At 51.5% G+C, this 14,775-nt stretch overlaps 1 protein-coding gene across 2 annotated transcripts in view; it reads right to left on the reverse strand.

Moving 5' to 3' along the window:
* Positions 1-629: 629 nt before the first annotated feature.
* GGACT (gamma-glutamylamine cyclotransferase) overlaps positions 630-14,775 on the reverse strand; it is a 52,745-nt gene continuing 38,599 nt past the window's right edge. For both annotated transcript variants that reach the window (XM_068984686.1, XM_068984687.1), the window contains exons 2-4: positions 11,633-11,687; positions 1,745-1,895; positions 630-1,398 (exon numbers count right to left, since the gene is read on the reverse strand). In XM_068984686.1, the coding sequence (XP_068840787.1) occupies positions 957-1,398; positions 1,745-1,806 (504 nt within the window). In that variant the 5' untranslated portion in view covers positions 1,807-1,895; positions 11,633-11,687 and the 3' untranslated portion in view covers positions 630-956. The remainder of the gene's footprint in view (positions 1,399-1,744; positions 1,896-11,632; positions 11,688-14,775) is intronic.

Below are 14,775 nucleotides of genomic sequence, written 5' to 3' on the forward strand. Positions count from 1 at the left end.
CAGAGTATCAGATGGAGGTGGGTAGTAATCGGTACTTCGTGCCGTGCTAAAATTATTTTAAGTGCTGTTTGTATTTGGAAGCCAAGCTTTTCGTCAGGCCTGAAGAACAAATTCCTAATGCGTTAGTTCTTCTCTGGAAAGCTTGTCCCCCACAGCAGCTCCCTTCTGGGGCAGGGCTCCAGTGGGCCCCTCTGAAATCGGGGTGCTCAGCTGCTCTGCTGGCCTGGCAAGTGTGTGCTTGCTCTTTTGCTAGACTAGGAGGAAAAGAACCTGCTACCAGACTCAGAAAGAGGGCTAACAGTAGCACCAATACTTTTATATTCAATTTCTCAACTTGATATGATCTTTAATCATCTCTATATAAGCTTGATCTAAAAAACTGTGAAGAATGATGTCATATATATTCAAAAGAACTCTAAAATACAGCATGTGTTTCTTGAGGTTCTTTTATTACATTGAGATGTCTAAAATCAGCTTTAAAATTTTTTCTTTTCTCAGTGCTACAGGTCAGAATCAATACAGCAGGGCTGTTAAAATCTAGCTGTCACACAGACTTGATATTCATTTTAAATGTTATCTTCAGATTAAAGCAAAGCAAAAAAAAAAAAAAGCACATAGCATAATCAGAAAAGCATGATAACATGAGTTTTCAAATGTCATTTAGGGGAATTAAAGTCCTGAGTTTTTCTCATCCGGTACATTCAAACCCAAGATGCTCTTTAGGCAGCAAGCAAGAAAGCAGCATAGTGAGACAGATTTCAGAAACAGTCTTGTTATCAGTCCCTCCAAATTATTCGGGAAATCGGCTGCCACTGAAAAAGAGGTGTTCTTCCCCGCCCACCCCCTGACAGGTAAGAGTATTTGTTTCAAGTACCGGTTTCCAGGGGCTTTATGGCGCCCTCGTTCAGCGAGCGCGGCCCCTCGGGGCTGGTCCCGGCCTCCCTTGCCCGCGGGGCTCATCTGTTTTCCCGCGGGTTGTAGCGGAGCCCATGCTTCCCCTGTGAGTCGTAGTCGTCGAGGTACGGCAGGTGGACCCACTCGGGCGGGTAGGTGGCCGTGGTGTAGACGAAGCACTCCAGGGGCGCGCGCGTGCCCTCCAGGGCCACGTGCAGGCGGGTGCGCTGGTACATGTCGGGGCAGCCCTCGAACTCGTCCAGGAAGCGCAGCATCCGCTTGTCCACCTGGTAGACCTCGCCGGCCACGCGGTGCCCGCGGCCTGGCAGGTTCAGCAGCCGTGGGATGTTGTGCTCACCTGCGATCACCAGCGGGTAGGGCTCCAGCGTGCAGGCCCGGCCCCGGAAGGCCGCGCGCCCGTGGGCGCCGTCCAGCAGGACCTGGTGGTTAGGCTGGCCCGTCTTCAGCGTCCCGTACACGAACATGGGGACCAGGCGGCTGGAGCTGCGGGCAGAGAAGACGGCGGACAGGTCAGGGGTGGGCGCGGCTGGCCCCGCTCCCCAGCGGCCTTCCTTCACGGACAGGGTCCCAGAGGACAGGGTCCTGGAGGACGGGCCGGCTTTGAGATCAGACTTTCAGAGGAGACAGGCTGTTCGGGGCTCAGGCCCCGCAGGGCTGCAGTTTCGTTAAGTCAGTTTTCAATAAAAGGACTTGAAACAAATATTACAGAAAAACAAATAATGAGAAGTAGACAAATATATGCACACATATAGAGGTAGACATGTATGTGCTGTGATTATTAGCACATACATGGCACATACATGTATGTACACCTGTATATAATAATCACCTGTCATCGGTGACACAGGGAGCTCCGGTTTCAGCGCTCAGTTTACATTCTGGCCCGGGCATGACGTTAACCGCACCTCTCAGCGCTCCTTCCTTCTTCAGGGCCCCGGAGGTTAAGGATGCCAGCCTGGGACTCGGCACAGAGACCTCGGCTGCAATGGAGAAGGTACGAATTTACCCACTCCTGGGTCTGGGCTGACTCCATTACATAATAGACCAAAAGTGATCGGGCATAAGGGACTCACACAGGAACAGGGAAGTTCAGTGGCCAGGCCCCTCATCTGAGGCTGGCACCTCGCTGCCCCGCTGGCCCCCAACCCACCAAACACTGCGGGACTCGGCCCCAGTGTGCCAGGCAGGCCCTGCCACCAGCCATGTGGCCGGGTGGCCCCTGGGGAAGCCACAAAGCCCTTGGGGCTTTCTTCCCAGCAAACGAGCTGGTCTGGGGGTCCAGGCCTTGCCCCATCTCTTCAGGGTGTCTGTGGCGGATGGGCAGAGCCCATGAGCCAACATGGCTGCCCCTGCCCGCCCTGCGGCCTCAGCAGCCTGCCTTGCGCAGGGCAGAGACCTGATGGAGCTCAGCTCCAGATGGCTCAGGGAGGCCAGGCTGGCGTCGGGGGGCATCGGGCGGCTGTATGGGTTTGAAAGTCAGGGTGTGAATGAGAACTTGGACTCGGGGTACAGGGGAGAGGGGACACAGGCCCCCTACTGCTGAGGGACAGGGAGGGAGGGGGTGGCATGCCTGGGGAGGACCGAAACGGCGGGGGGTGGGGAGGGGGGTGGGGAGAGGGGTGGGGAGAGGGGGGAGGGGTGGCAGGAGGATCAGCCAGCCCCACCTTCCAGCACATTCTGCAGTAGCAGCTCCAGGTCAAACCCAAATACATGCTCCCGCTCTTGCCAGACCGTCCCCCAGAACCCTGGTGACCCGTGGCCCGGCCCCCCCAGCCTGTCCCAGGGCCCCACCAGGCCCTCCCCCTCTTCCCAGGTGACCTCGCCCCTCCAGCCCCCTCGCCCCGGCTTACTCTCTCCTGGCTCCTCCTGGTGACCACAGAACGAGAAGAGCCGCGAGGGCGCCGAAAACCACCCAGGCCTTCGGGGCTGAGTCCCAGGTCAGTGAGGGCTGGGGCCACACAGCTGGGCCTGGCCGGCGGGGGACTGCGCCCCTGAGCCCTGGGGCTCTAGCGTCCCTTCCCTCTGATTAAAGTCGCTCAGTCGTGTCCAACTCTTTGCGACCCCTGGACTATATAGTCTATGGAATTCTCCAGGCCAGAATACTGGAGTGGGTAGCCTTTCCCTTCTCCAGGGGCTCTTCCCAATCCAGGGATCGAACCCAGGTCTCCTGCATTGCAGGCGGGTTCTTTACCAGCTGAGCCGCAGGGGAAGCCCAGTGTGTCCATAAAGTGAACTAGTCAAGTAAGTTTCCAAGAAAAATAAAATCTCTACCCATTCCCACTCCCTTGCAGAGACCTGGTTAAGCCTCTCAACTGTTGTATTTGCTGTTTATTAATATCTCCATATTGTTGGTGGTACCACAGCTTCCTGATGTTTTAAACCGTCTGCCTTCCTACCCCAAAGCAGGTGAGCACAGTGTTAGTTTTATGGACAGACTTTGGAACCAGGTTGCCTGAGTTGAAATCCTGGCTCTGCCACTTAACCAGCTGTGTGACCTTAAGCAAACCACGTCACCCCTCTGGGACTTGGTATCCTGCACTGTCAGGAAGTGGTGTCAGCCACCCGCCTCGGGGGACCGCAGTGAGGCGCAGCAGTTCACATCGCATGCTCAGTGAGCCTGGTTACAGGCGCCTGTCACTCAGCCCCACTCCTCCAGCAGGGCTCGCATCACAGCTTTTGGTGGAGTCCATATTCAGTTCAGCATCACAACTATGTAAACACTGCTCTCGGATAAAGCACAGAGTGTACTATGATTAATTTCCTTTCTTGGACAGCTTTTTGTTTTTCTTGGAATTAAAAATTGTTTCAGCTATTTTTTTCTTCTTTTTTTGTGCTTTGCTCAAGTTTCTCTGACAGTCAGTCTTTCAGCCTCATGATTTCTGGAAGCGCCGTAAGGATCCTTTCCGCCCTGACCACCCGTCGCCTCTGTTCTCCCCTGGGGCTGTGGCTCCGTGTCCCTCCAGCCCCAGCCTGGGTCTGCAGTGCCCCGGGCTCCCCAGGCTTCTCCCAGAGCCCCATCCCTGGGTCCCACGGCCCCCTCTTGGTTGACTCCCTCATTTGATTGAAGCTGCTTCTTTACCAGCCTCAATTAATAGTGTACATAGGGTGAGAACAGAGGATGAGATGGTTGGATGGCATTACTGACTCAATGGACATGAGTTTGAATAAACTCCAGGAGTTGTTGGTGATGGACAGGGAGGCCTGGCATGCTGCAGTCCATGGGGTCACAAAGAGTCAGACATGACTGAGCGACTGAACTGAGGATGAGAATTCTAGAAATAATTTCCTTCAGAACTCTAAAGGCATCTCTTCTTTGTCTTCTAATGTCCCACACCCATGCTGAGCCGTTCAGGGCAGTTGGGACCCACAGTCTTTTGTACAGAACCAGGCTCTTCTCTCGGGAGGCTTCTAGGGTGGTCTTCTCTCCCGTGGATTGTGAGGTCCCATAGTGAGGACCCTCCCTGTGGGTGTTTTCCGTTCATTGTGCCACAGATCTCCATCTGAAGACTCATCATTGCGGATGCCGGGACCCTTTGTCCCTCCCCTTCCTTCCTGCATCTCCAGAGCGCAGATGGGGCCTAACCCGGGTGAATCTCCCAATTGTCTCTTTACAGTCTACTTTACCTTCCAGTACTTCTATTATTTTAAAAACTATTTTATCATCATATTTATCTCCAGGATCTTTTTCTTGTTCCCTCATGTCATTACCATACTGTTTCTTTCTCAGCATAATACCATCTCTCCTCCTTGGGAAGATATTAATTACTGTGAATTTCTTTAAGTTTTTATCTTTCCCCGTATTGCTGCTCCTTCTCCAAAATTCCTCTTTTGTTTCTTTGAGAGGGTTCCTTCAAACGTCTCAATAATCTTTGGCTAGCCTTTCACGTTGAAAAGTGAGACGCCCTATAGGAAGCTGTCGGGGTGGGGGGGTGGGCGGTGGCTGGCAGGGGGCCTGGCTAACCACTGAATCCCCAAGTAGGTGGCCTTTCCCACCCTCGTGGTCTTCAGGGCGCCCCCTCAACTGCGCCCTCAGCTGGGCCTGGTCCCCCCAGTACCAAGCCTCTCTGGACAGTAACGCACCCTTCCCCCTGCTGGGGAGAGGGGCGATGGGGGTCACTGCTCCCTGCACAGACTGACCCCCCCCCCACCTTGTCCTCACCCTCTCGTGTCCAGGGCCCTTGTCGGCTGGCTCCCTGCAGGGACTTAGGTTTCTGGGCCCCTGGGTGCCATCAGCCACCACTTGTCTCTGAGCTGTCTTCCAGAATTGCAGCCCCTCTCCCATCATTTGTCTTTAGGGGTCACGGCAGTGGCATCTGGGGACAAAGCAGGGATAAAGGAACCTGTTCCCTCTGCTGCACCACCCGGCCCTCCATCACAGGCCCTGGGGGTGGACAGGAAGGAAGCAGGGGCTGCTTGCAGGGAGGGCTGGCGAGAAGAGTTTATCAGGGTACAGGGGACATAAGTGTGTCACCAAGGTCGCCAGGAGAAAGCCAGTGATGCAGCAACCGTGGGCACCAGAGGGGCTGGTGGTGGGAACCTTGCTTCTGCCAGGCCCGAGCAGGGGACCAGAGGCAGCGGCTGCGGGGGTGGGCAGCAGGCTGCATGCCCCAAGGCCCCAGGCTGAGCCCAGGGACACACAAGACACCGCCTGCCCAGTGAGAAGGCCGAGGGGAGACAGACATGTTGACAGGCAGCTTCAAACAGAGAAGGAACCAGAAGGGAGCGGAGAGCACCCCTGGAGTAGGGGAGAGGCGGCAGGGGTGGTCCGCAGGTCGTCTGGCTGCTGTGCGTGGGGTGGGGGCGCCACGGGGGCTAGGACGGGAGCGGGCGCGGTCTGGAACCGCAGCCTGGGCTGCGGAGGGACAGCGGGGAGGTGCCAGGATGAAGCAGGTTCTCAGCACAGGCTGCTCCCAGTTTTCATGACTCAGATTCAACCACAAAGTGAGAAAAGGAATATTTCACCCAGGAGGAGGGAGGGCAAGAAGGTCTGGTCAGAGAGACAGCAGAGGACAGCGTGCTGAGGAGGGCTGGCCACGTTCGCGGCGGTGCTGGGGCTCTGCGGGTCCTGCGCTAAGAGCCTGGATGTCTGCGTGCACAGCTGCATCAACCTCGAGAGAGGAGGGGTCCTCCCTGTTGAACACGCGAGGGAACGCAGTCGGGCAGCTCAGGCCGGGGCTCCGGGTCAGCACCAGGAACTGGGCCCAGGTGTGCTGCACGCTGCACGCCTGGGTGACCCGTCAGGTCCAGCCTCGGAAGGACTCAGACTCTGCAGTGGCAGCAGGCGTTCATAAGGGACCCTACCTCTCCAGACTCCTCTCCCCCCGCCCCCTACTCCCCAACAGAGAGGAAAACTAGAGAAGGAAGTGATTTCTAGATTTAAAAAGACTGTACAACACACAAAACGTGAAGTTCACCATCTTAACCATTTCTCAGCGTACAGTTCAGTAGCACTAGCTACAGCACGACCCCCACTGGTGCGCCTCTGCAGCACTTCCCCTCTTATAAAGTAACTCCCGTTCTCCTTCCTGGTGACCCCACGCTACTTTTGGTTTCCAAGAGTCTTGACTACACGAGGTACTGCATTTAAGAGAAATACCTTTTTGTAGCTGGCTGTTTCACTTGGCATAGCATCCTCAGGGCTCATCCATGCCGTAGTGTGTGTCAGAATTCCCTTCCTAAATTAAGGCTGAAGGAGACTCACGCGTCTGCCGCGTTTTGTTCGTCCCATCTGTCAGTGGATGTTTGGGTTCCTTCTACCTCGTCGCTATTGCAAATAATGCTGCCATAAACGTGGGTATGCACAGCTCTACAAAATCCTGTATTCAGTGTTTGTATATATACCTGGAAACCTGCTGCTGGGTCGTATGGCAATCCTATATTGAATTTCTGGAGGGGCCTCTGTTGTTTTGCACAGCAGTTGCACCATTTTACGCTCCCACCTACAGTGCACAAGGGTGCCAGTGTCTCCGCAGGCTTGGCACTGCTGGTTATTTCCTTCCTCCTCCCTCCCTTTCTCTTTCTTAAATAGTGGCCTTCCTAAAGGGTGTGAGGTGGTATCTCATTAAGGATTTTAAAACTTTTTTATTGGAGTATAATTGATTTACCGCGTTTCAGGTGTATAGCAAAGTGATTCAGTTATTCACATGTTCATCCTTTTTCAGATTCGTTACTCATACAGACCAGGACAGAATGTTGAGTAGAGTTCCCTGTGCTGCACAGTAGGTCCTTGCTGTTATCTACTTTATATATAGTGTGTATGTTACTCCTGTGTCCATAATTTATCACCCTCCTCAACTTTCCCCTTTGGTAAACACAGGTTTATTTTCAAAACTTGAGAGTCTGTTTCTGTGTTGTAGATAAGTTCATTTGTATAATAGCTTAGAGTCCACATGAGTGACATCATATATTTGTCTTTCTGCCTTAGCATGATAATCTCTAGGTCCATTCACATTGCTGCCAATGGTATCGCTTCATTCTTCATAATTAATATTCCGCACACTTATACACACACACACCTTCTTCATCCGTTCCTGTCGGGACATTTGGGTTGCTTATATGTCTTGGCTGCTGTAAACAGAGCTGCAGTGGACACTGGGGTGCGGGTATCTTTTTGAATTAGTTTTCTCCAGATGTATGCCCAGGAGTGGGATTGCTAGGTTATATGGTAGTTCTGTGTTTCGTTTTTTAAGGAACCTCCCTACTGTTCTCCATAGTTGCGATACCAATTTACATTCACCAACAGCAGAGGAAGCGTCCCTTTTCTCCGTACCCTCTCTAGCATTTACTGTTTGTAAACTTTTTGATGATGGCCATACTGACTGGTGTGAGGTGATACCTCATTATGGCTTTAATTCACATTTGTCTAATAATTAGTGATGCTGATCATCTTTTCATGTGCTTTTTAGTCACCTGTATGTCATCTTTGGAGAAGTGTATAAGTCTTCTGCCTATTTTTGTTTTTTGATGTTGGTGTATTTTGGAGATTAATCCCTTGTTGATTTCTTCATTTGCAAATATTTTCTCCCATGCTGTGGGCTGTCTTTTCATTTCGCTTCATTGTGGGTTTTAATTTGCATTTCTGTAATGATTACTGATTTTAAACATCTTTTCATGTTGACCATATATCTTCTTTGGAGAAATGTTTATTCAAGTCCTTTGCCTGGTTTTTAATCAGATTGTTTTTCATTGTTGAGTCATAGGAGTTATCTGGATCTTCTGAATATTACCCTTTTATTAGATATATGATATGCCAATATTTTCTCCCATTTCACAGGATGCCTTTTTACTCTGTTGATCGTGTATTTTGCTGCACATGGTTTACATTTTGATGTCACCCGACTTTTGCTTTTATTGCCCATAGTTCTCGTGTCATAGCCAAAAAACCCCTGCCAAGCCCAGTGTCATAAAGCTCCTGTTCTGTATCTTCTCCTGAGTTTTATAGTTTTAGTTCTTATGTTGAAGACTTATCTATTTTGAGTTAATCTTTGTGTATCGTGTAGATAAAGTCGGGGTTCAGCTTCATTCTTTTGCATATAGATACCCAGTTTTCCAATAGCTGAAAAAAACTGTCTTTCTCCCCATTGGTCTTTCCACCTTTGTCAAAAAATCATTTGACCATACATCTAAGGATTTATTTCTAGGTTCTCTATTGTGTTCAATAGGGCTTCCCTGATAGCTCAGTTGGTAAAGAATCCACCTGTAATGCAGGAGACCCCGGTTCGATTCCTGGGTTGGGAAGATCCACCGGAAAAGGGATAGGCTACCCACTCCAGAATTCTGGCCTGGAGAATTCCATGGATTGTATAGTCCATGGGGTCACAAAGAGTTGGACACGACTGAGCGACTTTCACTTTTCACCGTGTTCAACTAAATTTGTCTTAATGTCAGTATCATGCTATTTTGATTGCTGTAGCTTTGGAGTATGTTTTGGAATCAGGACATATGAGACCTCCAACTTTGTTTTTTCCTCTAGATTGCTTTGCTCTTTTGCAGTTCCTTGAAATTCTGTATGAATTTCAGGATGGATTTTTCTATTTCTGAAAGAAAAATACTATTTGGAAATTTTGACAAGAACATTAAATCTGTTTAGGTAGTACTGACATCTTAATAATTTAAGTCATAATCCATGAAGATGAGATGTCTTTCCAATTATTTCATTTCCTTTAATAATGTCTTGTAGTTTTCAGTGTACAAGTCTTTCACCTCCTTGGTTACATTTATTCCCAAGTATTTTGTTCTTTTTATGTAGTCGTAAGTGGAAAATCTGGGGGGAGAGTGTTCACTGTTAATGTATACAAATGTAGCTGATTTTTGTGTACTGGTTTTATCCTGCAACTTTGCTAAATTCATTTACTAGTCTTAATAATTTTCTTGTGGAAATGTTAAGATTTTCTATATAGGATCATGTGAACAGAGAGAATTCCGCTTCTTCCTTTCTAATTTGGATGCCTATTATTATTTTTTCTTTTATCATCTACTAAAATTAAGTGGTAAAAGCAAACATCGCTGTCTTGTTCCTGATCTTAGAGGAAAAGCTTTTTCACCATTAAGTTCGATGTTAGCTGTGGGCTTATCATATACAGCCTTTATTAGGATGGTGTAATTAATTTCTTTCTATTCCTAATTAAATACTTTTACCAGGAGGTAGTGTTGAATCTTGTCACATGATTTTCTGTATCGACTGAGATAGTCTTTTTTCCCCTTCATTCCATTCATGTAGTGTACATTGGACTACAGTGTATACTGACTGATTTTCATATGCTGAACCATCACTGCATTCCACGAGTAAATCCCACTTGGTCATGGTATATAATCCTTCTAATGTGTCACTGAATTCTCTGTTAGTATTTTGTTTCGAATTTTTGCATCAATTTTCATCAGAGATATTGGTTTGTGTTTTTCATATAGTGTCTTTTTCTGGCTTTGGTTATCAGGGTAGTGCTAACCTCACTAAATGAGTTTGGAAGTGTTCCCTCTTCCTAAATTTTTGGGAAGAGTTTGAGGAGAACTGGTGCTGATTCTCTTTGCACGTTTGATAGAATTCAACAGTGAAGCCTCTGGTTTGTATTTTCAGTGTGGAGGGATTCTTGATTACCAGGTTGATCTCCTTGCTAGTAACAGGTCTATTCAGATTTTCTGTTTCATCATGATGCAGTCTTAGTGAGGTGCGTGTTTCTAGGAATTTATCCATTTAGGTTACCAGTTTGTTGCCATACAATTGTTCATAAGTACTCTCTTACAATCCTTTTCATTTCTGTAAAATAGGTTGTAATGTTCTCGCTTTCATTCTGATTTATATTGTCTCCTTTTTTTCTTAATCTAGCTAAATGTTTGTCAGTTTTTTGCTCTTTTAAGAACACCAGCTCTTGGTTTCATTGATTTTTCTCTAGTCATGTCTGCTCTAACCTTCACTGTTTCCTTTCTCTGCTGGCTTTGGGTTTAGTTTTTCTCTTTCGAGCTCCTTGTTGCCGTGTGCTCTGGCCTCTGTCCACCATGCTCAGCTGATTGCCAGGGGCTGCCGTGAGGGTCGCGGCCAGCAGAACATGGGAAAGACTATTACACTGGCAGGTCCTCCCAGCCGCAGCAGGGCTGCCTCAGAACACGCCTGCGACCCACTGGTCAGGAGCACGCAGGGCCCCTCCTGAGCACGACCCGCTGGGCCAGCGTCGCAGGGGCGGCAGTGCCGCTGCAGAGGGGGCGCTGCCTTCTGCCCGAGCACGCTGGGCCTCTCCTGAGCACCACCCGCTGGGCCAGCGTCGCAGGGGCGGCAGTGCCATGATGGAAGGGGACGCTGCCTTCTGTCGGAGGCACATTAGTGTGTCTCCCACCCCGTTCTCCTCCTGCCACGCAACTCCTTCCACAGCCCTGGGTTAGGGTCCGAGTCTTGGATAAAGCGTAAGGACTTGGTTCAGCAAATAACACAGGAGGTGGAGGTGAGCCGTTTGGGCTTTTCCAGAGCAACTGAAGACTGTTCATCTCTAGCGTGAAAGAGGCGCTCCCAGGTCGGCCCGCTGAAGGGCGCTGTGGTACAGGGGCGGGCCTGAATCAAACTCGCCTTCCGCCACCTAGCACATGCGGGCCTCCGGGCACGCTAAACTTTCCGAGCGTCTGTGCCTGCTGTTGAAAACTGCATTCATTCCTCTGTCTCCCTAAGAGCTAATCTCTCCTGACTGTGCCAGGCCTCGCGACCCAGTAGAGGTTAATCCCCTCTTCCCTGTGACTGTATTCCCACCTAAGTTCTCCACCCCAACTGCTTCCTACAGCAAGATCTTATATATCTGCTAGCTTATATTCTTATCAAGGAAGCCCCTTACAAATGAAACAAAAGAATATTCTACATAATAAACAGGAGAGGGGAATCAAGCATTAGTCGTGACCTTAATTTTGCAGAGCCAAGGCAAATACCCGGGAAGGTGACATTACATAGAAGTGATCATGGGTAGGCGAGTGTGTTGATTCCAACTCTGTAGAAAATCAGTTCAGTAGCTTTCTTCTGCAGAAGAGGCTGGCTTATTTCCATAAAAGAAAACCTGGCAATAAAAAGTTAACTTTCTTTTCTAGGAAATACTCTAGCCTGATAGAACGAACGAATTATAGTTCTCTACATTTTATCTACTGAATTACATCCTATATAATATTAGTTTAAGACTACCACTTATGTAACAAAAAAATTAATATTGTGCATTTCTGGCTCCCTTCACAAGAAAAACATCATTACCTTTCTGATTGTGTTTTGAACAACACACACAGATCCTTCAGGAAGAGCCTCGTCCCTGTGGGGATTGAGAAAGGATCAGAGTTAAGCACTGAAACAAGCAATTAATTCCCATTAGAGGATTAAGGCACTCATGTTCACTTTGAATCAGAAAAATGAATTGCGAATAAAATCCTGTACAACCAAGAGGTTACTTGTCAAAGTTAATAACGTAGAGCACTGAAGGGCAAAGTGGAGGCACGGAAGCTGAGGGGCCACAGGAGGCCTGGTGAGCGACTGGTAGGGCTGCGTTTTCACTGGGCGGGGCCACGGCCAGGGTGCTGTAGCAGTGTGGGTGGGGGTAGGGTTTCTGTCACAGGGTGCTGTCTTTAGTAGATCTATTCCAGGAAGAGAAGCCGGAAGGGGTTTCTCCCCTGTTGTGCCACCACCCCCAGGCACAGATTTCCCTCTATTATCTTACCGTTCATATAAAGAATCAATGAAAAGGGACACACAGGAGTTAACATTCAACTTGGTGCATCTTACTTTCGGGTTTTAGAGCGGATTCTAAATGAACTCAAGCAGTGTTTCTGCAGACAACTTTACTGATGTATGAAGCCTGGACCGGGAGGCCCTGCTGTGATCAGGACTTAGTCACCCTCTCCTCGGGAATCCTGAAGCCCAAAAGCCAAACCCTTGTCTCAAGTCCAACAGGTCAGGAATAATGTGGACGTCCAGGGGTCAGCCCAGAGGTGGAACAGGCTCAGAGAGAGTCTCAAAAAGTTTCACTTCAGCAAAATTTGGTGAGTTTAACATTGTCAATCTTTAAGAAAACAAAAACACTCATGGAAATGTCCATCTGGTCTGGCACTACTTGAAATGCCTCTGTCACTTATTCAGCAGTTTTCTTACTGAAACACAGTCCATCTAGAGTTTCCTATTTCATTGCTGAAGCAGAAATTGAAAGTAATTATGAGTCCTTCACATAATTGTTGGTTTTTTTCCTGCTTAATATTTTTTCTTAGCCACCTGGTGGCAAGAGTGTAAAAAGGCAGGATTTCACTTAAGAGTTTAATCTGGTTTACGAATTAGAACTGTTGTACACACTGGGACCATATTTAGAAACACACACACCAGGTGAACCAACTAGAAAAGGGCTAATATTTAACTCTCCTTAAACTCTGCAAAAGGGTGTAAATGGGCACCAGCGTCTAACATGAAAACAACCTCTACAAAAGAGGCGTCTGTACAAAATATTCATGCTGGATTAATATTTTATGACACGAGGCAATGCTAAAGAGTTAGAAATGAGGACACGGAGATCTTACTGTTTTCTCTAAGTGATAAATCCTTAAGCCATGAACAGCATCAATTGCCTGCCATCAGGGTTAGATTAGACCGGGCTAGAAAAGGCAGGAGTAACGACCGGCTTGGGTCGCAGGCACCGCCGGCTGGGTGCAGGCCCACGGCAGGACCGGCCTGGGGACGGCCACTCACCGCGCCCTCCCCGGCGGCCGTGTCATCAGCTCTCCCCGGTCGACCTCGTGTGTCACACGCGGCTCCCACCAGGCCCGTGACCGAGGACCTGCTTCGGCCACGCGACGCGATGCCAGGGCCCCCGCGCGGCCGCGGGCCTCGGTCACACGCGCCTCGGTCACACGCGCGTGTGACGCGTGCTCTCTGGAGGGCTCGTCTCCTTGCACGGGCCGTGCCTCCCCCCTCTAACACTCCTCTCCCCTGAGAGACGCCCGAGTGTCTGCTCCAGTTGCACGGAAACCCCTCAGAAGTCCCTCGAGCTGTAGGAAACAGGTGGGCAAACAAGCCGCTCGACCTCTGGCCCGGCTCCGGGCCCGCGGCCGCTGTGATGGCCCCCTCGCCTGCTTCCCTCACGACGGCCCAGGGCTGCCTGCCGCCAGAGACCCCGGACACGTGTCAGCAAAGCGGCTTCCTGACGGGCGCCCGCGGGGCACGGCGCCTCTGAGGTCCGGAGGCTGGTCCCCACGCGCGGTCGCCCCGCAGGTGCTGAGCCTTCCGGGTCCCCTCGCCCCCCGGGGCCTCCCGGTGCGGCCCGGCCGCCGTCCTGCTCTGCCCACGCCAGACGTTCCTGAGGAAACAATGCCGCGCCGCTGTAACGGCCACCGCTGCCATCTCTGAAACTGGGACCACCGGGGAGACGAGGCGGCCCCTCACCCGGGGAGCTGCGGGCTCAGAGCCCGAGTCCTCGGGGAGGGCAGGAGGGCTCCCGCGCCTGTCGCGCCCGCAGCCGGGCCCCACCTGCGGCTCTGAGGGGAAATAGGCCACTGGCAGGACGGAGGGCATTTTTGCTGTGTGGCCCGTGCTAGACCGTCACCGGCGCGCTCAAGTCTCACTCACCGTGAGGCCTCCTCCCCCCTCACTCTGTGTTACAGGCAGGAAACAGACGACGGGAGGCGCGGACGGCGGCTGCAGACCTGCCTTCGCCCCTCCTGCCTGCCCCGCGCAGACTCTGCCAGGTGCCCGCTCGGGGCCTCCCGCCCAGACTCGGAACAAGACCATCGCCCGGCCCCGGGGGTGCCCGGCGGCAGGGCCCGGACACCCCCGCCAGGCTCGGCTTCCGCCCTCAGCCCTCCGGCACCCGCGGGCGTTTCCCAGGCACGGGCACCCACCAGGCAGCCTGCCGGGGACCAGCACGTGCAGTGGCCCCTGTCCTGGCATCGTTCTGCTCTGAACCGGTGCTGCGTGAGAGAAGCCCGGGGCGGCATTGCCGCCTTCTGGCCCGCAGAGCAGCTCCGCGCAGCCCCGGCGGCTCACGGCGTCCTTGACGCCCCAGGAGCACAGAGTCCTGGGTGGACCCGCGAGGGGGCTGAGCGAGGCCGAGGCAGCGTCTCACATCCACGCCCGGGTTGGCCAGGAGCGGACGCCTGTCCCTTCCGGGCAGAAGCCGCTCTGAACACAGGGAGGAGGCACAATATTCAGGCCAACACCGGCAGGCAAAGCCTACCCGCCCCCTGCCCCTTCCTTCCACGAGCCCTCCCGAACAGGCCAACCACACACACGAACGCACAGGGAGGGCAGGGTGGCCCGCAGAGACAGCGGTCCCCGTCCTCGGTCTCTGCTCCAGCACTGGGGGCCGAAGGTGGGCTGTGCGCAGAGCGTGCACGTGTTGAAAAGGGAAATCAATGCAGGTG

This window comes from Capricornis sumatraensis, chromosome 12, assembly GCF_032405125.1.
Source record: "Capricornis sumatraensis isolate serow.1 chromosome 12, serow.2, whole genome shotgun sequence".
NCBI classification, from domain to species: domain Eukaryota; kingdom Metazoa; phylum Chordata; class Mammalia; order Artiodactyla; family Bovidae; genus Capricornis; species Capricornis sumatraensis.